General features: G+C 37.4%; 1 protein-coding gene across 15 annotated transcripts in view; it reads left to right on the forward strand.

The window, feature by feature from the left end:
* The first annotated feature begins 203 nt into the window (after positions 1-203).
* The window catches only part of CEP128 (centrosomal protein 128), a 169,727-nt gene continuing 142,360 nt past the window's right edge, over positions 204-27,570 (forward strand). For 9 of the 15 annotated variants that reach the window (XR_013929425.1, XR_013929426.1, XR_013929427.1 and 6 more), the window contains exons 1-8: positions 205-346; positions 5,162-5,322; positions 6,765-6,851; positions 9,922-10,048; positions 10,994-11,115; positions 13,576-13,667; positions 14,400-14,472; positions 21,865-21,981. Coding sequence is in view for 11 of the 15 variants with exons in the window: in XM_080395216.1 (XP_080251342.1) it covers positions 5,176-5,322; positions 6,765-6,851; positions 9,922-10,048; positions 10,994-11,115; positions 13,576-13,667; positions 14,400-14,472; positions 21,865-21,981 (765 nt within the window). In the remaining 4 variants the exon portion in view is untranslated. Of the gene's footprint in view, positions 347-1,070; positions 1,218-5,161; positions 5,323-6,764; positions 6,852-9,921; positions 10,049-10,993; positions 11,116-13,575; positions 13,668-14,399; positions 14,473-21,864; positions 21,982-27,570 lie in introns of all 15 variants that reach the window. The other 6 variants (XM_080395210.1, XM_080395211.1, XM_080395212.1 and 3 more) reach the window with 3 other exon arrangements.

Here is a 27,570-nt window from a genome sequence, read left to right on the forward strand (position 1 = left end):
TCCCGCCCTGTTCGCCCGCGCCCCGTGAGGCTCCAACGGCCTCCCCGCGGGGCGGGGCCGGCCTGCACGCTCCGCGCCTGCGCGCCCGCCGCCGCAAAGCCTCTCGGGAGTTGAAGTCCGCCGCGCCCGCCCTCCCTCGGCGGGCCCGCTGCTGGTGAACTACCGGTCCCAGGGCTCCTGGCGGGGGGGCCGGTGCCCGGAAGGCGGCCCTGGCGGCCCTGGAGGGCGGCTAGTTCAAGTTGCCATAGCGGCGGGGCGAGGAGCTGTGTGGGGCTGTTAGGTGTGCCCGGGGAAGGGCTCGGCCTCGCCTCCGGGAGGTGGGGGGGCCTCCGGTAGCTGCTGTGCGGTGAGGGCCTGGGGCGCGGGAAGGGCAGGGTCGGGGGCTGCGGCCGGAGCGGCGTGCGGGGCTGCGGGAAGGGCGGGCGCTGAGGTGAGAGGCGGGGAGCTGCGGAGCTCCTGGCGGAGGTCCGGCAGTCGGTGTACCTGGCGCTTCTTTGGGGCTGCCCTGCTGCCCCCTCCGGGGCTTTCGCGGCCCTGCTCGGGGCAGGGGACCCAGGAGGCCCGGAGGCCCCGGGGTGCGCTCCGTGTTAGCCGAGTGCGGTACGTGCAGGCGGGAGGGGGTTTGCTTCCCTGCTGCGGGCGCCACGACGGACCCTTTGCTGTGCCGTGGTGCTGAAGGCGCCGGGAGCTGTCATGGGCTGGCGATAAAATGTAGCACCGGTGCCTGGAAGCGTGGTGCTGAAATGTCACCCTGTTGGTTCCCTTCCTGGCTTTTGGCAAACCTCTCCTGTCTCAGTTACAAGCACGGAGGGAAAGGGCCTTTCAGGTGTCCTGTTGTCCCTTTCTGGAATGGCTATCAAAGTTTTTTTGTCGTGCTCAGTCTTAACTATAAGGTTTCAAACACGCCTTTAGCACTAAGGTAGTTACCTAGTGATAGATCAGCCTGTGCAGAGCTAAACAAATAAAACCACCGGAGGAGTAATCAGATTGTGGTTACTGAGTACTGTTTAGTTGAGCTGGAGAACTTGTTGAGACTGTCAGCTGTCCTTCATGTTTGCTTTGCCCTGCAGATCTCTGAATGAGAGGGCCCTTGGTGAAACTGAAATGCCCTGTATTCCACAGGGAGGGAAAATACCGAGTACTGATGTTCTTCCTCAGTGCAAGAAAGGTTGGCTAAACTAAAGAACCAGTAAAAGACAAATTATTCTCACTGTCAGGTAGGTTGTATGGTCATGTACTGCAATCGGTCTAGATTTTTGGAAAAAGTGATAATAGGTGCTTTTTTTGTCTTAAATTAATGGGCAGACAGGCATACAGAATATTTGTACAAATTCCTACTTTATTATTATTTTAGTCTAAGATGAAACTTCTGTAATTCCTTTAAAAATGAGGATGTTGCTTTACATGAAACAAAACTTCTTCAACTTAAAAGTACTTATGGTTCCTCTTAGGTTGCTCATGAGAGCAGAAAGGAATGTTACTTAACCATAAATAGAAAGTTTTCTTCAGAAAAAATGCTCTCCTGTGTCTAGCATTTTCTGTTACGTTTGCCTTGTTTACTAGCCTTTCAGTGATTTGGCCAGTAAGTATCTTAATGAGCCTATTTTTAGACAGTTGGAAACAAACCCATTAATCTTTTCTGCTGTAGATCTTAGTTTCCCTTTTGTTTTCTCCAGTGCCATAGCTTTTCAGTAGTGGGGGCTCTTGTGACTGATTTACTTCTCAAAATGTTTTCAGCAGATATGCTAGCTACTGTTTTTCGTTAATTTCTGTCAGTGCCTGTCTCTTTCTGACATTACAAGTTGCCATGCTTGCCCAACTAGGGGTATGTGTAGGGCTGTGTTCAGAGGACCACTCTCAAAAGAGTTTGAGAAATTTTTGAGATTTTAGCTTCCGTCAGCTGAGGTGAAATAACTAACCTTTGGAATTTTGCTGGCTTATACCATTTCATCTGGGAAAGAGTTAAAACAGTTTCTGTCATTTGAATGTTATGTGTGTCGTTGTTCTTAATTTCTCTGTCTACTCGAGTATCCTTAAAAAGCCCTCTTTCACTACTGTGAAACTGGTAATGCTCTAAGTGATGTTATTTTTAGGCTCTCATCTTCCAGAAAGAAATGTGACGTGGTGGAATTCATAGTTAAGCCTAATCTTTCACTTTCACAATCTTTTGCGCAAACATACAGCTTGTTTGACTTGCAGGCAAGCTATGTGAATTGCATAACGTAAGGTTAGTTTTCTAGTGCTCATGGGATACTACTTTGCAGTATTTTACATACAGAGGAAATCCAACACATGCTTTTCTTCCCAGTTTGGAAGGAAAAGATAATTTTCTTCCTGTGAAACTGTTACTGGAGTTCTGAAGAATCTAAATTACCAAAACGACATTTACCTTGACTTTGTAGTTGAGATAATATGACAGATACAGACCATCAGCTATTTGCTATGATCATTAAAATTAAATGTGTTAGAACTGTAAGGATGATAAGTCAGGAAAAATGTGCTGGTGTATAGGTCCATGAATAGATGAAGAGTAGATTCCGGTGGATTAATGTCTCAGGGTTGAGTTTTTGATTCCTAATAAGGCTGATCTTATGTTTAATTCTTAGTATGGCATTTAATGGGGTCTCCCCTTCACTTGATGTCTTAAAGATATTTTCACAAAATGCTTTGAAACTGAAAACTTTTTGTTAAGCTTGGAAGAAATCGATCACTGAATCGGTTGCTTATTAGGTTTTGAGTGATTGTGCTGCTTGTCGTTCTTGGTAAGATCAGAAATAGATGTTTTACCCCAGAGAACTGACACTGCAGTTATAGAAGGAAATCAGAATTGCTCTACAACAGGTGATGTCAAACTTGTTTGATAGAAGTCTCATTTCATGCTTATTGGTGACACCTGTGGTCTATGTGCTGGAATATGGATCTTGCTGGTGTCTGCATGAGGTTCTAGTAAAGATGGAAGGACAAGTACAGCTTGATGTAGTAGTGTGCAGGACAGAGTAAGTTGTTTGTGTGTGTGGTTTTTTGTTTTTTTAAACTGATTTATGGTAAAAATGAATGTTATTCCATGTTGTTATTTCTATTGATGTTTTATTTCTTTTAATCTGTCTTTGAAAATACCGCATATTTCCTGTTTCCCAGTGCTTAGTGTTTGTGCTTTCTCAGCCTCATTTAAACTTCATTTCAGCTGACTAGAATGAGAGGCACTGGAATAGTGAATTCTGATACTGGCAATAAAAATGTGCTTTAGTGACATAAGGGGAGGGAAGAGGAGATAAATTCATCATTTCAGAAAATGTAAGAAATAGTGGTGTACCTGAGCACAGAGTATGTTGATTTACTCTTCTTTCATGTTTGAAAGATTTCTATCTAAGTCTGGGGGACGCAAATTTACAACCTTTTAAAAATGAAATACTAGGCTTTGGAAAAGCATCAAGTTGCCTCTCTATAAAATACAATATAAGAATTGAATCTCATCGGTGGTTTCTTTCGGAAACTTCAGCTGTAATGGCTAGAAAAATGACACCTTTACTGTGCCTTTTCTTATGTTGACTAGGAGACCAAAGTATGCTCAAGAGTTTGCCAATCTATTTCCCCTTCCTCAAAGTAGGCTTAGACTGTCTCCCAACAGATACTGTTAAAACAGATCTTATGATGGTGATTCCATGACCTTTGGGCAAACTGTTGTTCTGTGTAATAGTCTAAAGAAAAAATTTCTATTTAACCTACCTTTTGAAGGTTATAATTTTAATCAGTTACTATATAACTTTACCATACCAGTCATAGCTGTCTGTAGCTTTTAATAATTACTTTTCCCCTGTCTGGTGATTGTTATCCTATTTTACCACCTCTACCCTGCTCTTCTTAAGACTCAGTAATTCCCATTCTTTCCTCACAAGCTGTGTTTCTTCTGCCTGGAGTAATTTTTGAATTCTAGTCAAGTGAATTGCCCCAGCATCAACGTAACAAACAGGTAGTCTGGGTTATGTTGAAGTAACATTGAATAAAAGAAATATTTCACAATTTACAAAATTACCCTTATTTTTACATCCTGTAAATCCATGCTTTTTCTTTCTAAAACATGATATTGTTGATGCATACTCAATTTGAAATACTAAAGTTCTTGAACAGCCTTTTCCTCTCTTCTTTGTCCTACCAACTTCTGTTTTCCTTGCTGTATTTGTACAGTTGGACAAAGTGTCAGCTGAAAACTTAGACACATTACATTGCATTATCAGGGCATTTAATGAAAATGTATAATGGATTCATTCTAGGGTCTCCCTTGATACTGCTCTCCAATTTGACGATTTCTGTTAATTGGTCTATGAGTTCTGATACCTAGTTTTGCTTCTATTTTAGGAAAGCTTAATTTAGTTCATGTTTCTTTAGCTTATTTTTGTGAATGTCATGTGTGTCCAAGATTTATATATATATAAAAGTGACCTCTACTATTTCTTCCCTGTTTAATAAATACAGTTACTCATTACTAGATTCTGTTTGTATCAAATCAATCATATGTTACGTTTTATTTTTTTTGGAAACAGATCTTTTGTTTGAAGCTTAAAATAGTCTTGTTTTATTTTTTCCACATATTTAAATTAAGTTGATTAGTGTTTAACTTTTTGGCCACAGTTTTCTTTCCTTTCCCTTCTTTTTAAGACACTGCATTTGCTGCCTTCCATAAGATCTCCAATTCTCCTTGAGTCATTAAGCTACTGGTTCTTAGACTTGCCTCAGATTAATACTTGGAGTTGTCTTAGCTGGCGCAGGCCCATCTGAGTATAGCTTAGGGGCAATGGTTCTGCAGACCAGAACAACTGAAGCCCTGATGCTTCATCTACTGGATGTTTTGGAGAGAGAATTTGCTCTGACCTTGTCCCGGGTGCTGAACTCTTAGAAGCAGTGAGACCGCCTGCATCTTTTGATTTAGTTCTCTCCTAATGGGCTCTGCTTCTTGTGTCTTGGCATTGCTTCGTGGTATGAACAAATATAACAACTGAGGAGCAGTTGGAAGATCAGCTTCAAAGGTACATCCTGCTGACCTGAACCAGAAAGGCTAATGTAAATGTAGCCTGAGTCTATGAAATTGCTTTGTGCCGGTTAGGGACTGTGCAGTTACAATCAGGGTTTAATATTTGTTACTTTTTCTGGTCTTCCTGCCTAGGTTTCAAGATACTAATGGCAGATTCATCCAGTGATTCAGACAGCTTTTTTAGGGGTCGAATAGGAAGGCGGCCGCCTTTGAGAGCATCCCACAACAAAGCTCGGAACTATGGTGCTGAAGAAGTTACAGAGAAGATCCATACTTTAGCAAGCACTTTACAGGTGGTTTACAAAATATGGTTTTAAAGTATTTATAGAGTCTGCAGTTTTGTAACATAGGGTCAAATTTTCATTTCTGAAGTTGTGGAAAATACTGTACTGATGGGAAACGCTGCTTTCTGTGCAAACTGAAAAGGTTTTGGGAAATTTATCACATTGGCTTTGAGCTGAAAGTGTGCCGCTTGTTACACTTTTATACAGCTGTTATTTCAGACAGTAATAGAATGTTGTCAGAAATGATGACCTGTTTGGTAATACTGTTTATAAACTTAGCAAACTGAGTAATGCCAAATAATTTTTGTCAGATTCTCGCAAGAGGCATTACGTTTTGTAGCAGTAAAGTTGCAGCCCCATCTTTGTTGTCATGTACTGTGTAAAATTTCCCAATTCCTGATAGTCAATATGTAGGCAGTCAATTCCCTCATGATAGAGCTTACAATTCAAATATTTCCTAAATGTGGAACAGCACAGTGAGAAGCAGTATTTGTAAACTTGTAAGAGACCAATACCTGCACAGGAAAAAGTGTCCATCTAATTCCTGCTTCTTTAGTGGGAGCAGCAGAGGAAATCTCTGCATTTGTTTTGCAAGTGGGAGGAGACATTTAGCTGTGTTGACACCATTTATTGTTTGACAAGTCAATTTTCATTCTTCTCTAGCTGATGGTTCTGAATACCTAGAGTGGGTGGGCTGTTGCATTACCATTGGTGTTGAAGTATTGTTTGGCTGGCAGTATTCTTTTTAATATGTGAGAAGAGAAAAATCTATACAAAACACTGAACTTAAACTTCAGAACTTCTTAGCTGGAAAATAATCATAAACTAGGAGAGATGAGTTAATAAGTATGTAATCTGGTTTTTTTTTTGTTTTTTTTTTTTTAAAGGAACTCTTCACTATTGTCCTGTTTCTATCTAATCCCTTTCCAGCTGCTCTTCTGAAATTCTGAGCTTAAGATAATTTCTTTTTATGGACTGCTTTTCAGCAGATCTTCTATCTGGTCAGAAGCTGCTCATGCAGAGACCTTAACTAATCTGTTTATTGATCTTCAGAAATTAGTTATTTCTTAATTAATTTAATTCTGTTTTACAGGCAGGTAATGTTAAGGTCTTTGGATTAAAAAGTTTTTTTCTACAAAGTGGCTGAAACTTATAAAACTTTTTATTTGAAGCTGAAGCCTTCCTATTATACTGTAAATGATTGCAGTGTTTGGTGGTGGTGTGGGTTTCTTTCGGTTTCTTTTGGGTTTTTTTTCCCCCTCCTTACTTTTAGCCATGCTGTACCTGTTCAGGTTCTGGTTAATTGAGTAGGATTTTGAATGCTTAGACCCTTTAGAAAGCGATGGTATTATCAATTTACTCTACTAAACCAGGAATAATAAAGACAGCAGTGATGTTTGATTAGGGGAGGTTTCTGTTTTGACTTTTCTTCTTCAAACTTTTTCTTTAAGGATACCAACAGAAATCTAAGACATGTTGACCATTTGCTAGGACAATACAGAGAATACAACAAGGAACAAACTGAAGCAATAGCAACTGTAAGCAAATTCCACTTTATCTTAACTTTTTAAATCTTTTGTGCTAATAGCATTCTTAGCTGAAAGCTTGGTAGTAGTGGGGAGAATGTATCAAGAGTTAAGTAAATGGAAACTTTCCATATTTATTTGAGCAATCTAAATCAAACTGTAGTAATATGTTATATAATGAAAATGGGAGGTCTTGTACGTTCAATACTTTTCTGGTTTATAAGCCCCAAATAGATTGTTATATTGTGATACTATGCCAAGTATAAGGTGTGTTGGTGAAATAGAGTATTAGGGAACATGTTTCTTTTGCATAAGTGATAAGATAAAAGCTAAATTATGACAGGCAATGAGATTGTAATTCTACTAGTGTAGGATTTTTTCCTGTCATTCTACAACAGCTTCTGAAATCTGTTGACTGGCTTTCTCTAAATTGCAGAAGGGGTGAAATTCTTATAAATATCAGTCTTCTACAACTTTATCAGGTTTCTAGACAAAGAAAATAAAAGAAATTAGTGCTGATAGGGCAAGAAAGGTTTAAAACTTGGTTACAAACAAACTGCAGCAGGTGCTGCCTTGAAAAAGATATACATGAAATGTAGGAATAGGAATATTTTTGCATGTGAGGGTAGAGTAAAAGAGAGAAGTAGTAAATATGTAGAAAAAGTGTATTTTCTTTAGACGGCTTGCTTTCTAGATCAGTGCACAAGCTCTGTGTATAGCAATTGGGGATATTATATGCCCCATAATTTTTTTCGTTCTGCTTGAATGCTGTTTGTGTCTTTAAGCTCTACTTAGGTATTGAATTTGTGGAATTTCTGGTGGGCACTGGAACCATTTAAGGTTGTCTGTTTTTAACAAGTGCTGATACTAAATGTAGTTAAACTTCATTATTCTGAAAAGGTTTTCTATTGTGAAACATCAAGGTGAGTGAGAAAACACTCAAATTTAATTTTGACTTACTGTCCATTCTTAGTTGTGCTAGGTGGCTTTTGATTATGGCTCAAGTGTAGGAGAAGTCTAGAGACTCTAACAATCTCCTGCTTGAGCTTTAAATAATAAACTGTTCCTCTGAGTTCCTGTTCCCTTTCTGAAGCAGAAGTTTCCACTTGCATAGAATAATGTGTGTATTTGGCATGTGGGAAAAAGTGGCTGGGATCAGGAAGTAGTGAATCTGTTTTTCTTCTGGAATAAATATTTAATAAAAACTTGAATAAATTTCTTATTTGGATGGTGATGTATTGTTTTTTTTTTTCCGTAAGGATAGTCAAGCTTTTCTACCATATTAGGCAAGATTGCTTATCTAAGAATATTTCGCTCCAAGTGGGCTATGTGTTTAGGTTCTGTCAGTTATGTTGCATATTGTAATGTCTGACCCTTGAATTCTTTCTGATCTTTTCCTTAAAGACACTCCTCAGACCATTGTATAGCATATTTGCATTTATGAATTGGAGACTGTTGGGCTGCTGAGGGGTTATTTTCTGTCTAATTTATAAACTAGTCTCACTACCCCACTTTGAGGTGCCTGGTGTCTGCCTGTGTGTGTGTGTGAGTGAATGCAAAGCTTGCTACATAATTTACAGTGTCAGGAAGGTTTGCTGCTCAGAACTTTATTTCATTGTTGCTATTGTTGATTCTCTGGTGGTGGGAACATTGTACTCTCCATATGTGCTCTGTTCCAGAGCAATGTTACTCTCCTGCTGGCCTTGCAGTTGCCATGTGATTTCGTTATGGTCCTGGAGGACAAGAATGGTAGAGAAGAAGGTTCCATTCTGCTCATTGGGGTGGGGAGGAGGGAGAGAGAGGGAGGACAGGATGTTTTGGGGTGGAGTTTTTTGCTTATGTGAGGTTTTGGAAAGGTTTAAAAGCAATTAGCCTTTGAGAGAAGTCTTTTGTTTGGGGGTGGGTATTTTTTATTTTTTCTCATGGCACTGATTGTCTCTTCAAATAAATAATTAAAAAAAGAAATGGGAAAAGGCAAAAAAGTTAGGCACTGTTCTGATGAGATTTAAAGAGCTTATACATGAGACATCAAGGAATGGAATTAAGACTGGTGAATACTGAGGATATTTTATTCAAAATTGGTGTTTTTTAATTTCTCTGTTCTTCTGTCACTAGTCTCTTCTCTCTTTTAATAAAGTTTTTTTTTTTTTTTAAGAGAACACAAATACCTTAGAAAAATGATGTTGATGTAAATTATAACTCAAGATTTTGAAAAAACGTTTTGGCCACGGTTCTGTTCTAAAGAAATAGACTTAAGAGTAAGGTCGTTAATTTTGGAAACTGTCATGGTTCTTTGTTTTAAAAAATAAAAATAAAAAAAAAACCCAGCTGTCTGGTTTCATGTAGTAAGGATGAAAATGAGTGTTGTTAAGCTAAGGCATGCAAACTGAGCACCTGTAGCTTAATTCAGGTTTTTATTGCTCTATTAAAGATGCAAGATAAGTCTTTGACAAAGTCAAGTGAGATTTGAAAATTGAGTTGTTGCTGTTCTTTCTTTGATTGTCTGGCGTTTTTGTGGTTTTTTTTAAGTTTTAGCCTTTTGAATACAAAAGCGATCTTTTGTTACATGCATGCATTGTTGTATCTTTTCCCCTGCCATAGCCTCTGTCTTTTTGAGAAAGCATTAGAAAATCTGTAAATTTTTTGGTTTGAGAGTTTCTTGGCAATAACAAAGTTGTTTTAATAATACCATATAATGAAAACATAATACTTTATAAAGATCCTAAGCAAGCATTGAAAGATTTAAAATAGTGTATTATGCTTTGGGAAAAAATTACTGTCCAGAGGGAGATACTACACACTGTGTATAATTCTGCAAGAATTAAGCAGCAGTTTAACCACTGTGTACAAGCCTCTGTTAGTGAGAGGAAAGGCGAACCTTTAGAAACTGATGTTTTGTGTATTGTCAAATAAAGGTGTGGCAAAAGCAAGTGGCCAAGAAAAGTTGTTATTAATTCATACCTATACTTTGCTTAAAAATAGTTTTGAATCTCTTAATGACTTTTTGGAAAAATGTTATTTTACGTTCTTTTTTTTAAATCGGTCTGTGAACATGTTTCAGTAAATTGTAATTTCTCTGCAGTTAAAAGAGACATTGGAACAATCTATAGGTCAATTAAGGAGGCAACGATTAACCCGAAACTCTGGAATGAGAAGTGCTTCTCTCTCAAGCTTATACCCTAGTGACCTGGATGGAGAAGGAGTGTCAGGTAAAATACTTAAGGTGCTTGGGTGAACTTAAATTATGTCTTATGGCTCTTGTATGGGAAGAGGAAATTAAGAAAAGCATGTAAAGATAATGGTGTGAAAAGTCTTCATTGATTACTTCAAAGAAATTTGGTTTAGAAGTTTAGATATTTGGGAGACCTGCGTTAGGTTACGCAGTTGTTTATTTGGTGAAGTATTATAACTTTGTTATGTAGTCTTTTCTACTAGTATCCCAAGAGATCTGAAAGAACCAATGTTTCATTTAGTAGAGAAAATTCCTTGTCCACTGCATGAGTTGTAGGTACATATGAGTTAATGCTAAATCCAAAAGACATAGCAGCTTCTGAAGCTTACTTCACAGCAAAACAGAAAGTTAAATTTTAAGTGCATGTGTGGATGAACTTATGTAAGGCTCAGTGGAAAAGGAAAAACTGAACCAATGCATAATCTACTGAAAACTACTGTTTACGTGTCTGCAGATTCATTGTATTTCAGGAAAAGGTATATTTGAGAGGAGTAATCCTCCCGAAAGTAACATTTAATGTATTTTAGTACAAGACTCCAAAATTTTCATTTTTCTAATGTAAAAGCTGTTAAATACTGTAGTTTGAAGCTATAATGGATCCAGGTGGAGGAAAAGCTGTTGCTTGGACGAATAAAATTGGAGGGAAAAAACTTGCTTAGTCCTTGGAGGAACAAAGGAAACTTATTTCATACTCATCACATAAATGTATTCCAGAAATATTTAAGTTGAAGAAGAATCTTGAGAAGGGCTAAAAAAGAAGTATGGCTGTGCATTTTATGTAACTTTAGTAGCTGTTTTGCCTGTCATGTGGCCTATAAGGACATTGGTAAGGTGAAACATGTTTTTTGTTCAGCAAAATGAAAATTTCCTATATTTAGTTTTGTCTTCCTACTTTTTTTTTTTATATATTTATCTCATAAAGGGAACCGCCACTTCCTGCCTACTTCTCCTCTGAGGGATTACGGAGACTCACAAGGCAATAAACACCGAAGGTCTAGATCTGCAAGTGTTCGGTTTGTCAATGAGGCAGATCATTCAGACCAGGTACAGAGCACTAATGGAAACTGCTTCCCCAAACAGCCAATATGTGGTCACCAGACCCTTTGCTTTTATGTCAGATGAGGTTATTCTGATGAAGCTAAGAATGTTTCAGCTATGAAGCGTGCTTTCAATGTTATGTGCCATTCTTCATTAGGCAGTCACGTCTTGTTTCTGTCAGCGTCATGAAGTTTCATGCAAATCTATCACTAGAGAAAAAGATGCAGATGGTAGCAATATCAAAAGAAATATATGAAAACAATCTGTACTTTTTAGGCCGTATATGAGAAAACACATATTCAGAGATGATTTAGCTAATGTTCACCTATATGCTGAAATCCAGTGTGGCTATAAAGGGGGTGGTTCTTTATTTAATGGCAGATGATCTTGGTGTGCCTGCTGTTTTCTTCATTGTGGCCGGGACTGCTTTTGAGCCAGCTAGTTTTCCATCTTTTTTTTCTTTTCCTTCCATCTTAATTCTGGGTCTGACCTGCGAGTGGGATAATTTGACCCTGTACTTCAGGCAGATGATGCAAGGAGATGATGTGTATGGCAGTAGTAATTTTCATACCCCTCAACTTCTGTCTACTTACAGACTCTTCAGAAAAAATAAATTACTTTAATGGATAAGATTAAAAGCTTTCTACGTCCTACAGATAGAGGAGGAGATTTCAGTATCTGTTTTTGCTCTTTTAGATATAGTGGCTAAACCTGCTTGAGTGAATCCCTCTGTGTGGACTAATATGTCCAGGAGAAATGTACTATGACTAATATTAAAGCAGCTGACTGTAAGGTGTTCATATTGACTTTATTAAATCAGTCTCAACTTCCAAATAATTAATTTTAAACTTAACCACCATACGTTGTCTCAGTTGACTTTTTGGGAAGTCTTGAGTGCTACAGAAATTCCTAGACTTCTATTTAACCCTGTTCCATGGTCTTTTCAGTCTGCTTCTCCCCCAGTTCCTCCCTCAGGGTTAGTGTGGGACATAATCCTTGGAAGGAAATCATGTTATATGGAAATCTTACCTCCTAAGCTTCCAAAAAGCTTGGAACTATCTTAGACTACTTCTACATATTATATAAATATCTCAGAAATTTTGTGAGACCCTGCAATGCATACAAAATTCATAGTTTAAGTAACTATGTAAGCAAGTAGCTTTTTTCCTGTTTTGATGGTAACTGCTAGGTTATTCCTTATTCTTGCTTTTAAGGGAATGAATGTGGCTTTACTCCATCACTATTTTGTAAGAAGAATATAGTGCTTTGAGGAATGATGAACTAAAGCAGTCATTGATCATGTCCATAGGTAGAAATTGGTGCAGAGATAAAGCACTACTGCTTAACTGAAGCTTTGGCATTTTCTTCTCTCTGTAACCACAGTGTCTTTATTCCCATGTTGATTGCTTTTAGCTAATGTAATTTTCCAGCTGAATGGGCTTTTAACACATTTGAGTCTTTCTCCTTCTTAGGCTGATTCTGAAAATATCTATATTTTTTTGAAGTCTTCTGGGTCAGGTTGAAATTTCTGGTTAGTCACACAGCAGGGAGATGGTAGTGCCTGTGTCTGAATGTTGAGGGCAGTCAGCTGGGCTGTGCAAGATCCAGGTTTTAGTCTTGGACATAGAACAAGGGGATATTATAAACCAGTTTTTTTTCATAATGATGGTCCTGGCCACTGAGTTGTTAACAGCTGTAGGTTTGATTAAGATGGATTAACTGTTGCTTTTTATCCACCTGAAGGATGGATGACCTATTAATATTTTTATTTTTTCTCTTAAAAACTTTGACTATAAAGCGGGGGCCTGCTGAATGGGGGAAAATGGGAGGTTTTACAGAGGAAAATAATGTGCAGGGTTTATAATGTGCAGGGGTTTTTGTCCTTTGGTGGTTTTTTCTTTTGATCTCTGAAAAAAGCATTCTAGTAGAGTATGTAGAGTCTTGGGCAACATAAAATACCTTTGCTTAGTGCTTTGGTAGTGCCTGAAGTACATTAGTGTTCTGCTTGGTCACTTCCAATTTCATATGTCATCTTTTTATAGTAATATATATAGCTGGGCAGAACATATTTTTTTTTACTTATACTAGCATTTATTAGCAGGAAATGTTTCACCTGATCAGATCTTTCAACTTGTTTTGCATTAGTTAAGAAGATGGTGCTGTGTCAGGTAACCACAATGACCAAGCTCTGAAACACACTAAAAAAAATCATAGCTGGGAAACTTGGTTTAGCAAATAATGTACTGATAATTAAACTTCAATGAGCAAGTGCTGTGAAGTGGTGGTTGAAATTGAAGCACGCAAGCCTCATCCACTTATCCGGGCTCATCTGCAGTTCATGGAATTTTGATATTTTGTAGGTTATTTTTTATTTATTTTAAAATGTGTTTATATGTATGTACTTATTTTTTGAATATCATAAAGGGTTTTTAAGTCTTGGCTTAATTTGTGTACTTTAATTTACAGCTGCATTCTTTCCACCAGTCTCTTCGAGATCTCAGTAGTGAACAGGTTCGCCTAGGAGATGACATCAGTCGGGAGCTTTCAAGAAGAAATCGGTATAAACAGAATATAACTCCACCTGAAGAATAGTGTGGAAAATAATTGTTATACTTTTAAATAATTCTTAAGCTCCTTTGTTCTTTGGTATTTAAAAGAAATATTTTAGGGGGAGTGGGGGATTACGCAAGTCGATGAAAGCAGTATTACAATCTGCTTGTTCCATGCCATCTTGTGCAGTAGTTATAAATATAAATAACACTCATAAGTTCTGATTTGTATGGTGTATGTGTCTGTCCCTCCTTTTTTATGTATGGACAAAGGCTTGGGAATTTCTTTTATTACAACTTTGCTCCTTACTTGTTCTTGGTGCTGGAGTCTCTTGAGGGCAAGCTCTCATGCAGGTCATAATGCTTTTTTTTTTAAAGTATGTACTGTCTCAACATATGGTTCTTTGTCTAACAACAATAACAGGAATTAGTCTGCTAATTCCTAGTAGGAACTGGTACTGTGCAGAAAGACTGTGTGGATGTGTTCGCAATTTGAACTTGTTGACCTGATACCTAGTTTTTCAAAGTAGATACTCTGTTATTTTCTCTTGAGGAATGGAAATGCTTTTTATCATTAATTTTCCACTTGAGGCCTGTCTCTAATTATACTAGGAATTTAAGGCTGTAGAACAGACTGAAGGAGCATTAAAAATCCAGCAGATTGTTACTGCTTATAATTATCACAATTGATACTTTTTTTGCATTGTAGAATATTGTCTTACCTATATGTTTTCTATGAAGGACTGATGCTGAATTAAGAAAAACTCTAGAAGAGTTGTCTGAAAAGCTCACAGAGTCCCAAAGACAAGAAACGGTGAGTATGACTAACATGAAAGGATGATTTATATTTAGCATTCTAAGCAGGATGTGGGCTTCTAATTTAATGTGTGTTGGTAGTCAGTACCACATAAGATCATGTTCAGATACACATAGTAATATCTAGGCTGCTGTAGGTTGTTATAATGTTACCCTTCCATAACGAAATCAGCAAAATGAGTTTTTGTATTTCAGGGACTTGTTTAAGGTAAGAGTGTTTTACAAGTATGTAGTGAATTTTTCTCTTTCAAAATTCAGTCTTGGACAAAGCTGCTTTTTAACTTTGAACATTGATTTGAATGCTGTTGAAGATACCTTTTGAAAGATACAAGATTTCCCACATTGTGATGATGAATAATATTGTTTCCTCTTCCTTCCTCTCTGTCCTTTTCAATCCTTATTGTCTGTGCAGCATAAGGAGAAGAGTCTCTTTGGGCTGCACCCTTCTCTGAAGGCTTTGTGACAAATGTAACGAGGGAGGCAGGACAGCCATGATAGTCTCTTCTTTTTTTGCTTCCTGTGTCTGCTGGAAACAGACTAACTGCAGTCTATATCACTTACATACGAAAGAGATGTGTTGATGGAAGGCAAACAGTGTATTGCTGCAGGAACAAGAAAAGGAGAATTGTGTAGGTAGTTCTTGATGCATAAGACTGAGTATGCTTTATGTAACTATTAATGTGGTACCAGTAGCAGTACTGACTTCTCAGAGCAAATGTTGTGCATCCTTATTTTCCCATACATGATTCATGTTGCCCTAGAATTGCATGAATTGGTACCAAGTGCTCTGTCAAGAGCTTTAGTGGTGTGTTTGTCACTAGTAACAATATTGTGGGCACAGACCACTTGTTGGCAGCAGCAGATTTAATAAATGTACTTGTGTGAGTTCCTGACTTTAGATGAAGTCAGGCAGGGATTCAAGAGGCTATAATCTATCAGTATCAGTTATACATTTGATATAATAGAATCTGTCAGTGGAGAAAGACTTGCCTTGTCAGCCTTCAAAGAAAAATATGACAGACCTCCTTTGTTAGAATGTTAGCTCTGCTTTCTTCTAATAGCCTGGTAGGATGAAATAAATTTATCTAATAAATAATTCTTGATACCTGCAAAACTCTGGGTTTTTCTTGTTGTGGCCTACTTGTCAGTATATTTATTCTTTTTCTCTTTCATGTACCAGGAAATTAGCAAATTCACTAAGTTTTAAACAAGATGTTTCTTATGAAAATAACTGCTACTACTGGCTGCGCTATAACTGTTCAGTGCCTATGAATGAGAGAAACAAACCTTCCTCTTTAATAAATGGGAAGGCTGGCAGCCACTGTCTTTTCATTAATGAAAGAACAAACTAGCTCTTTGTGACCTCCTATATAGTAGAATTTCAAGATTTGAAATTGAATGATACCAACTTTTGACCTGAGAGAAGCAAAAAATGAGAGATGCAAGGTGTAAAAAGGAAGCCTTCTGTGCTTTGTTAATGCTAAGTGGAATACCAGAAGAATAATTCTCTTAGTTGGGATAGAACATTACCATCCAATAAAATTATGAAAGATGAAGTGTTTAATGGCATTCTTTTAGTGAAGACACAAATGCTGTAGTGAGATGGTTTTCGTGTGCAGGACTAGTAAAGACTTCATCTGGAATATTCTGCTCACTGCTGAATTTATCTTTAGGAAGAACATAGGCCAAACAGAGAAGACCGGAGAAAGGACGGGAAAAAAACAGAAAAGGGGAAAAATAAAGAAGGCCACTTACTGCTGGGGCTCAATTTACAGAAGAATTATGTAGTTAGGGAAGATCTAGGCATGGATGAGGAATGGTCAAAAAGTGGTGGTTTAGCGAATGATTCTGGAATAGGAAGGCATCTATCAATAATTCTGCACAATATTAGCCTAATTACTTCTGGTTTGGCAGCTTCTTGGGTCTGGAATTGATTTCTGTACTTGATAATCTCCCTGTAGATTTCTTTTCTGGAACTTGTGTGGTCTGTTACAAATTTCAGATCTTTATCATACTTGTCCTACAGCAAGGAGTTCTCTGGATAGATTACATATGGTGAGAGGAGCTGCCATTTCTGTGGCAGTTTGTTGGGGTTTTTTTTGTGTGTATGTTTAATATGTTTTTGTTGGTGTGTTTGGATTGGTTTGTTGTTGTTGTAGGGTTTGTTTGGTGTTTTTTCTAACTTAACTGCTTTTTCATCCCTAATTTTCATTGGAGGAGGTTCAGTTTCTTCAGAGGCTTTTCAGAGGATTCCCTTTCTTTCCAGGCTTAATCACTCATCATATCCAGGCAATTCCACACCACTGAAAAAACGTAGTGGTAGCTACATTCTGCTCTGCTTCTTTACCTGTGCTTTCTGATACTAAGTGTGGATCTTTTGCCCTTTTTCAAAGCCTAATGATCTACTGTTACACTGATGAGGCTGGCAGAATGGGTGAGGTGAGGTAAATGCAGAAGAGGGGATGTTTAGTATGGATGTTGATTAAAAAAAGAGCTCTAATGGTGAGCATAGCAAAGCATGAGATTAGAGTGCATGTAGAAGCTGTGGTCTGTAATTGTAGATTTCTGAGATCCTTTAGTACCTGTCTGTTTTGGAATTCTTCTAATGAGATTTAATTCAGAATTCATTTCTAATTGGTTTAAGTGAGTTGGGTAGGAGGGAATACTTTATTCCTCACAACTGCCTTACGCACAGTTGTGTTGGGAACTTCTGTTCTTAGTGCCTTTTTGCTTTGGAGCATGTGTTTATCACTTCCAATGTTGCCATCCTTGTATTTATATTCTACTGTATGATTCTTGGTGATAAACTGACAACTTGAAGTCTTGATAATTTGACAGGATGAGTTCATGATAGAAACATTCTTTTTAGCTCAGTATCCTTAAGCCTTCATTTATGTAAGGACATATATCTAAATTCTTACGTCTGTACTGTTCAGTATGTTCAGTGCTGTTTGAAAATTGCCTGTATATAGATGTGTGGTGATAAAGGCCTAGCCATTACAGTTCTGAGTCAGTAGTTCAGAATTAATTTTTATTAGAGATTCTGGTTCTCAGAGCCTTTTTGATGCTGAATCTGAATACACTTCTAAAAGCCACACAATACGATCAATGCATGTTAAGTTTACCTTTAAAGTGAACCTTTCCAGCCCTAGTATAAAAAACAGAGGACATCTGAGGTGGTGACACAGGCATAGTTGGATGCCTTTTTCAAATCAAGCACTCTCTGTGGCCTTGTACTTGAGACTCGTGCAGTTTTGGTACAAAGACCACAGTCCTACAACTATTTCTATATCAAAACCTCTTAGCTAGACATATTGTGAAATTCCTTTTTTCTTGAAAACAGTTGGGATGGTTGCTAGAGGAATGTTCATACAGGCCTATAAACAACTGAAAGAATGTTTACTTACTTCATGGTTATATAAGATAACCCTCTTGGATATTCTTTTGCAGTCTCCTGGTATAGAAGTGCATCCCAAATAGCACAAGAATCTTAATATCTTAATGCATAAAAAGCTACTGCACTAAAGCACAGATTTGTTCAAATTATGTAGATGCTTAATTGAGATTGTGCCATTAGAAGGTTAGTGTAGGCTATGTCTGTGGAAAAAGACAGCAGTGTCAAGTGAAAACTCTTATGTGGCATTAATGTGGTTACGATATCTCAGACAGCCAGTATTACTTCCAGATAGGGATTTATGGTACTGCACAGGTGACTTATAAAGTGTATATCACACCTATCATTTGCTGTGAGGGAAAAGTTTAACAATATTTAAAGTGACATCGGTGGAAAGTTTGCTATTTTTGTGGTTTCAATACTTCTATTTCAAGTCCACATCGATGATAAAACAGGTCATAACCAGGAAGGCAACAAAAATCTGTGGAAATAGATTTCAGTCAACCGGACTTGTGCACTAGAAATAACAGTGGAAAGATGAAAAACAGGAGAGAAATTAAAGAAGTAGGATGCTGGTTTTTACAGTTTAAGCATCCAGCATCTTCAGCAAGATTATATTTAGCTGTGTGATTTAAACACCACCCTGGTTTCAAACAGGACATTCTATTCTTTGTGTTTAATTGGTGGTGAGGGAACTTCCTGATAGCCTAATCCATTTGCATACATTTTGCTGCTACCTGAAAGCCTTATGCAGAGACACAGCTCTTAAGTGTCATGAGTATCATTCAGGTAGTGTGTGTTGCTAAAAATGCATCCTTGAAATCACATTCCAATATGTTGTGAATGCAGTAATTTAGTGTTAGCATTTCATGTCATTATGTAGAACATCCATATTCTTTATATTGGTCTTCAGTGAATCACTTGTCTCCACAAAGGCTTCTGGTAAGATCTGGAGGACAAGATATGTACTCTTATGGTAGAAATGTTGTCCTGAGTCAGAGTCATTTGGGATGAAGGAAGAGAAGTGAGTTTTAGAGTTTCTTCTACATGCACGGATTAATGAGTTAATACTTAACTGCTTCTAATTTTTCTTAATCCCCATTGTGTGTCACAGCCTCTGTGACAAACTGGGGAAGGTCAGAGAGTCTACAAAACAGGGAACACAATTCTTGTGGGAGATAATGTCTACACCAGTATAGACTGGGTAAATGTTATGTTGGGGGGAACGTTTTTAGGTGGTGCTTTAACTGTCTTGTGGAGCAAATAAGCAGAAACATTCCAGAAGAAAAAAAACCCAGTTATTTGTTGCAAACAAGAATGAAGCCATAGTTATCTGTATCTTGGTGCAATTTTTTTGAGTTTTTTTTTAACAGAATTTCATACACTGTTCTAATAAGCTTTTCAGTAAAATATGGTAATCTGAATATAGTCTAGAATAAACACACAACTGTCCAGATAGCTGTTTAGCTAGTAAACTGTTCACTGTTAAAATTAGTTAGTGAAGTGAATTTTACATGTTGATATTCTTGATCTGATTTTCTTTGAAGGTTTCATTAATTGTCTAGATGATGCAATATAGAGACGCTTGCTATGCTTGCAGATGGACTTCAGGTATGTTGGAAAACAGACCTGAAATCCAGTATCCAGTCTTGAATATGGCTTAGAGGATAGAACAGGGTTAACAATTGTAAAATTCAGCAAGGAAGACTAAAATTGTACTTCAGGAAAAAAAATAGAGGTAATGGAATCAATTGTCTAGGGAGTCTGTAAGTTTTCTGGGAATGCTTTTGAGCAGGCTGGATAAACTCATAGAAGAACGATATAGATATAAAAGGTCATGTATTTAGCCAGGCAGTAAGTTTGTTACCCTTTGAAGCCCATTCCAGCCTTTTCTCTCTCTGCTCTGTGGACAGAGAATATGAGCTAATGATTTACTATATATGTTAACTATAGCTTTTTTGATAATTTTTTTTTTTCCAGTGAGTTGTAAGTTGCATTGAAATCTTTGGTGGCTTGTGTTGGTTGGTTGTTTTTTTTTTTTGAAGAGGGTTGCATCAGTAACTCTGAAATTTTTGTGCCCCTGACAAGTATGATGATGAACGTGTCTTTTTCAGTACTTTGTTAGAAATCAGGTAACAGTTGTATTCTGGAGGGAGCTGAAAGAAGATGCTCAGCAAATCACTTGTTATCTTGTAGTTTAGTAAAAAGTTACTTTCTTACACTTTCTGCATTAGTGATAATATGCAGTGAAATCTGAAGCGGGGATCTGAAGCTTGCCTAGTGCTGCCTTGTGTCACGTCAGCTGCAGTGCATGCGGTGAACTAGACCCGTGTCAGTGAGGAAGTCACTGACCTTTTGAATGTCTGCTTTGGGGGTGATGTTACTTTTGGATCTTTCATCAAGTCTGTTACACATTTTTTTTTCTGGATAGTTGTAGTGCTCTCTTGCATAAGTCTGCTTGAAAAAGATGTGTGAGAGCACTGAGAAAGCTTCTGCCTTCAAAAACATGTAGCCGAGATTATTTTTTTTTTTAAATGTAAAACCATGATTTTGTATCATTTGTGTACTTCAGATATATCTGGAGAAAATGATGACAGCTGTTTTGCAGTTTTCAGCAAAGATATAACAAGCTTAATGACAAACTGTTATTATTTTCTGTTCCTGCTACATAGTATCGTTGTTTCTGTTAGCCAGAGTATTTAGTGAATTACTAGATGTAACAGTAAGTAGTAGTAGTCAAAACAAATACAAACCTGATGTGGTGGGTTTTGTTGTTTTGTTTTATATGTTAGTTTTTAGGAAGTAATTATTCTGGATTGTGACTGCAGAGATTTCATAGCTTACATGAAAGAGCATGCTTTGGCAGTACTTTTTGAGCATCTCCTGATGGTTTTAAGAGAAATCCAAAATTACAAGTTGTGAGCTGACTTCATCTGGCTCTGCAAGCAAGGAATGTTTTCAAACTGATGTATTCTGTTTTAAAGAAAGACTCTTTCATTCTTTAAACCTGATATACTTGTGAAACTCGGAATATAATTTTAACTTCAATTATGTTTCTGTTGCTACACAACTGTAGTGTTAATGTTCAAATTTTCTATCCAGACATATGCCTAGTGCTAGCAGAGTGCTTAATGGTGAAAGTACAGATGAAAACTTGTTCCTCTCCACATAAAACACCATTCAACTACTAGTTCCTGATATGTTTTTTTCTTTCTATCTAAATGCCATTTGGTAATAGATATATTGCTTTCTAGTGATTGTTTAAAATAGTTTTAGGGTAGTGAGGAAATGATGCATAAATATTTTCCTTGCTAATCTTCAACTTTAGTTTTATAAATTTAATTTGCTGCCCACGAGAGGGTGCTGTCTGCTAGCATCTTAAAATGCAAAAATGAAGTAGTGCTGGTATTGTAGTTTAAGACTGAATTGCTGTGTTTATAATCCAAACTGCTTTAATAAATAACGGGTGTTACTGTATTGGTTTTTACATGGATTCACAAAATATTAGGAAATAGTCTTAAAGGGATGTAATTTTGTGCTACTATAGTCATTCTTATGTATGTAGCTCTCGTTTGCTGCTTTTCACTTGCAGATTTCATAGTGTGAGTCAAGCGTTGGTCTGTTTCACAGGCTGGAGATGTGAGAGAAACGACTCTCCAGAGGTTAATCAGGCCTGTGGCAGAGAAGCTAACAGATTTTTGTATTGCAGCTTCCAGTCAGCACCAAACTTGACACTGAGGTATTTGGCACTTGAGTAGGACAACTCTGTAGGATATTGCTAGCTGGGTAGCAGTTCAGTTCCCTGCTTCAGTACTTCTCGGGTACTCGCTACTATAACGAGTTATTTTTTTGTGCCATTCTAAATCTTATTAAGTAGAAGTTGTGTTCTCTTTTCTTTCTACCCCATACTCTGTTTATGTCTTTTGCCTTTGTTTTCTTAATATGTGTTAAAAGACATGCTAATTTCCCGCAGAGTGGTTTTTTTTCCTTTTGAAGGTATCGGATCGAGTGGAGAGAAGACTTCAGGAGCTAGAACAAGAAATGCGTGCTGAAAGACAACTTGTAGAAAGGCGCCAGGACCAACTGGGACGTATGTCCCTTCAATTACAAGAGGTATGCATATGAAAACTTCCTGTGTATTGAGTAAGGAACCTGTGCTGCTGCGTTTGTGAGCCTGTACCTGTCAAACTGGCAAAAGTGCTGATACCTTTAGCACAGTCTTTTAACTCTTACCAGTCCAGGTCTGCTTGTTTTGGTGACTAGGTGATAACAAGTACAGTCTCTGTTCTTCATGATACTGTCTAGTCTATGTTTAGGCCTCTTTGATAAATGGCACAAACATTCTTTAAAAGAACCCACCCCCTATGCCCTTCCTCAAACCCAAAACAAACAAAAGAAAGCTGTTAGCTGGGTTGTCTCAATTAAAACATTTTGTTTTCTAAAATGTAAACTTCTTGCTTCCAGTGAGCAGTGTATTTTTAATTTATTTCAAGAAGCAATCAAATGCACTGTAGTGGCCAGACAGCTTTTCATTGCTTTTTAAGCAGTTTCATTCAACAGCAGCTGATGAAGTATAGAATTTTGTTTAGGAGACAAATACACATGTTTATATTATGAATTAAAATTGGAGGCAGCTAGTAGCTTTGTTTTGCTTATGTTTTAGGAAATGTATGAAAAACACATCTCTCTTTTGAATTTAACATAAGTGACCATATACATGCTTTTTTGGAAGGCAGTTTTTTTATACTGTGCACTGATGTTGAGGAACCTTAGTTTAGAGGGACACTTTGTATTTGATGTAAGGCTAGAGACTTTTTCAAAGAGGTCATATTTAAGAAGATGCTTTTCTGATACAGGTCAGGTTTAGTAAAATGCTTGTAGTGCTTCTGCTGGTCTTGCAGAAAGAGTTACTGTCTCATTTGTCCCCCTATTGATGTCCTAGTGGGTGAAAAGAACTAGAGTGCTTTATTACAGCTTTCATTGCTCTTTAATATATTTGCGTGAATTTCTAGATTCTTTGGTTGTGCCATCAGTCTGGTAGAGGGATGCTTAGTGAAATGAGTTGGTGTTAGCTGATAGTGTTATCTGCAGATTGGAACAATCTTTTTTTTTTTTTTTTCATAATGTTACCTACCCCTGCTCTACCTTTAATGCTGACCCATAAGCTCTCGGTTGGCTCCTCGTGCATCCCCAGGTGGGGCTTCATGCACTCCAGCAGGTCATTGACACAAAGGACGGCACACCTTCCTCATCTCTCCAGCCTATCCTTCCTAAAGAGCCTGTATCCTTCTATCCCAACACTCCCATTGTATGAGCCATCCCACTGCATCTCCATTATGCCAATTCAAGTGAACGAATTAAAATATTTTTCAGAGTTTCGTATGATTGGTTATGTGATCATGAGGCCTCAAGCTGGATACCTTTTTGCCTAGTAGCTCATCTTTTGAAGTTCATATGAAATGAGTATGAAATACTAAGCACATCCCCAACTTCCCGTTCCCCATAGCTTTCCAGCTGTAGATGAAGGTGTTTTAATTCTTTCTCCAGAAAATTCTATTTTGTTCTGTGCATGTTTTTGGAAATTATTTTTCCTGATGAGCCCTTTTCTATTTACAAGTTTTTTTTGACACCACTGTTCAAAACTTCAATATATAGTCCTCATTCTCAGTTTGCTGGAAAGCTTAACGCCTATTAGTCTGCTTGGTAAACTTTTACTGTTGGGAATTTTGTCAAGTCAAGGTTCAGAGCCAATCCTGACTGGAACAGGCTTATTCCACACGGCATACATTCATAGCTTTTGCTACTTGGAGGAGAATCACATTCCTGGTGATTATCTTCACTCTTTAAAGCAGGGGGTCATATTTTCAAATTGTCCTTCTGGGTGTCTGATACCAGTTATGACTGGATTTTTTGGACTGGGCTCTTGTCACTGTGTTTGGAAATCCTAATAAAACATAATTACCCCTGTTGCAATGAATTATGGATTTTTCAGAAACTTCTAATGTCTAGCATGCATAATAGAACCTGGTGGTGTCAGATGACAAGTATAGAAAGGAGCTTCTTTCAATAGGTATTAGGCAATCTTTCTTTGACAGATTGCACAGGAATATGGAAACAGTATTGCCCTTGAAACAGATTTTGATTACATTCCCAGCAGCAACAAACAGTGTGTCCTTTTCTGGCTATTTCTTCTCTCATAGATGTCTTAACAGCTTGGAGAACATCTTTGTGACAGAGTTGCAACTTCCTGCGTGCCAGATGTCTTTAGACTCCAATGTTGCTAAGGTCCTTGGATCTCAGACCCTTATTTACAAGCTTCCATCCAGCTGTCCCATCTTCTTTCCCCATTGAATGTTCATATTAATTTGTCCTTTTCGAGGTGGAAAATGGTCTCACTTCTGGATAGTGTTTTTATTTATCAGGAATGGTTCAGTGTCTCTTGAACAGTTTGCTAAGCTCTTTAGCTCTCACGTTGGCAAACTGGACCACCTTGTGCCTTTTGAAAAACACTTTTGAGAGCAAAATAGTCTGGATCCTGTACACGCTGCCTTTCAGTGTACTATTGTCCTGAGAGGTGTGAGAAAGCTTTTTTGAAGAAAATTATTTTGTTATGGAATACAAGATATAGAAGAAATAGGAATATGAAAATATCTAAGGAGGCAAAAAGTTTAGAACTGACCTAATCTTAAATTTAAAACCAGGAAAAAATGCCAATGCCAAAACAGTATGAGATTTGGGTGTACGAGATTTGAGTTTGAGCTTCTTTCAATTCTTTTTTTCTTGTATGTGGTGTTGCAGATGAATAGATTCAGTATGGCAAACCAAATTGAATGTGTAGTGTATTTTATGACTATGAAGTCTTTAATATTTCTGAATATGAACAGTTTAAAAAGGTTCTTATTTCGACAATGTATTTTCAAGCTGAGTAGTAGGTGGCTTCTTGTTAATTTCTTCATTACTTGTGTCGATGTAATTGATGTATTTTTCATTTTCCTGTGTGATAGACAAAATTAAATTTGGCTTTAAAGCCAAAGATCTGTAAGCAAAGTTGTAAGAAAAACTCAATAGTTTGCACAACTTTTAATGTGTTTTTTTATCTCCTATATTTTGAGTAGGCCATTTCAGCAAAGCATACAAGGTGATTATATTAAAAAAAAACAACAAACCCTGATAAGAATAATTAGATTTTGTGTAAAATATCTGATGTAATTTTAATTTTTTTCTTACTGATTACCCATCACTTGGTAGCATTTGCCACAGATTGCTTGACAGGTGAGAGAATTTTTAAGAATGGAGATTCTCAGACAGTCCTGTGTGGAAGCTTACTTATTTCTTGACTGCCTTACATTTAAGTGTGACTACCGTGTGCATTAAGAACAGCAACTTCTTAACACAATATAAGACACTGCTGGTTTTCTTTCTTATTGTGAATATGTTCTTTCATGCTGCTTTGATACTCAGCTATTGCAGATACTATTCTCAAGTCTGCAAGGGTCTCATCAGTGCACTCCTTTGATCTCTCATGGGATATACAGAATGATGCTGAAAAAGGTGGATCTCTTCATTCAGTACATCCATACAAGTGTGCACTCATGGAGATTCTTAGGGGACGTTGTAGATGAAAGTACTCTTGATGAACACGATCAATATAAGGGAGAGGCTTGTTGCCTTTTTCTATAGCTTGTCTTTTTAATCAGCTGTTCCTCTTGTGGTGGCTTATATTTGGTCTGAAGTATCAGAAGAAGCAGCCAAGCAGCTTTCCAATAAATGACGTGTAGCTTAAGCTGCTGTATGTTAGAAAGAATGTACTTGAATGACTTTGTGTACTTTTGCATTGCCTGGTGAGATCCAAATAACAATTGCACCAAAATATTTAGTTATTTTAATGAAGAATGTTTCTGTGTAATTTCTAAGACCAGTTTTTTACTTTGCTGTTCTGTTTCTTATCCTTTGTAACTTGAATTGTGAGTTAGATTGACTGTTAGCTCTGTCAGTGGCCTTGGGTTTTGTGGTGATCATTGCGTGGTTGTAATGTTCTATTAAAGCCTTTTTATGTCCTCTTTTATGTCTCCAAGATGCTTCCTAAGTAACATTACTGGAAGGGAGGGGAAGGTTTTGACAGCATTCTGAAATACCATTATTTAGTACAGCCTGAATGATTTACGAAGAAATGCTATTTAAAGCATTTGTGGCTATTTAATGAGACAATTTCTTCATTAGTTTGCCTGGTATACGTTTCACACCAAGAAAAATCAAATTTGACTTTTGGATTTGATCAATACTTGCTGTATTGAAGAAATCTTGTGAGGTTTTAATGTTAATAGTTACTATTTTTAAAGGAAGGTGCAGTGCCCATAACTGACCACTAATCGTCAGTATTTTACCAGCTTGAGAATCATCTTCCTAAATCTCAACTTCTAAATTTTATGTTTTCAGGGTCTAACTGAACATAATACATTTGCTTCAGTCTTTCTCTTGTCTGTCTTATCTTTCTTTTGTATGATGTGCAGACTTTCTGTTTGTATTGCACTATTAGTATGGTTATAGACTGATTATTAAACAAGATGATACCTAGTTGTATACTGACCATAAAGAAAGCTTGACATATAAAATTTTGTACCTTTAACATCTAAATTTGCATTATTTTTTTGAATCTTTAGTGTGTATGTGCTGCACGTAGGTGGATAAAAATTATTTTCTCTACATTTTTATGTATCTTCTAACTTAGTATGTATTGGTGTGTTTAAACTCTAACTGTTTAAACAGTAGTTAATTGCAATTTTCTAATTTGCAGTAGCAAAAAAATTCATTCATATCATACATCTTCACTTTTTTCTATATTCCTGATACAAACACATTTCTGATTAGAAAGGAGAGTGAATATGCTCATCTGGCCAGTGCAACTGACATGTATACATGGGTTCCTTTGACACAACAAATTCAGTTTGTTAACTAAAACCATGTTGAGATTCTTCAGTACTTTATTTTGAACATGAAGACACCATCACATTGTACTGTTTGTTTTCATTTATGCATCCATTTCCTAAGACAAGATCAAGCGTCATTCTTAAAAGATGGGCTTTAAACAGCTTTTGAATGCATTGGATCTCCTGGATGGCTTTACTAATTCCTGTGCTTGGCTTCCTGGATTTCGGTGAAATAAGTCTGTGTGTTCATGCTTTGCACACTTTAGGTGAACAGAATCATCTTTGTAGAATATTTTGAACCCACTGACTGTGGTAAGGTAATGACTATAATTATGTCTTAAGTTGATAACTTAAATAGGCCAGGAAGCTTTTTTTTTATACATGCAACTGGATATTTGGATTCCATTTGCCTCCCACTGCACATACTGTGAAGTGCAAGAGGCTGGTGGACATTCAAGAGAGAGTGGGGTAGATTGACGGTCAAAAGCATTATTGAAAATTCTCTTTTTGCATGTCTTTATCTCTGATCCTTTTAGATCAGGTTTATGCTTGTCTATGCTTTGAGCCATCTGGATGTTTTAATGCATGCTTGATACTTGCTCCTTGGCTCTGTGCTGTGCCACCTGTGGCTTAACGGTTTCTGTTTAGATTCAAGTTTGAATGAGCAAGTCTCAAACCGATCACTGTAATATCTAGGTAGTCTGTCTATAAATACCTGATGGATATGTCTAGGTAACATACTCAGACCCATGCTAGCTGCTAATGTAGCAAGTTA

Source organism: Falco punctatus, assembly GCF_963210335.1.
Source record: "Falco punctatus genome assembly, chromosome: 7".
NCBI classification, from domain to species: Eukaryota; Metazoa; Chordata; class Aves; order Falconiformes; family Falconidae; genus Falco; species Falco punctatus.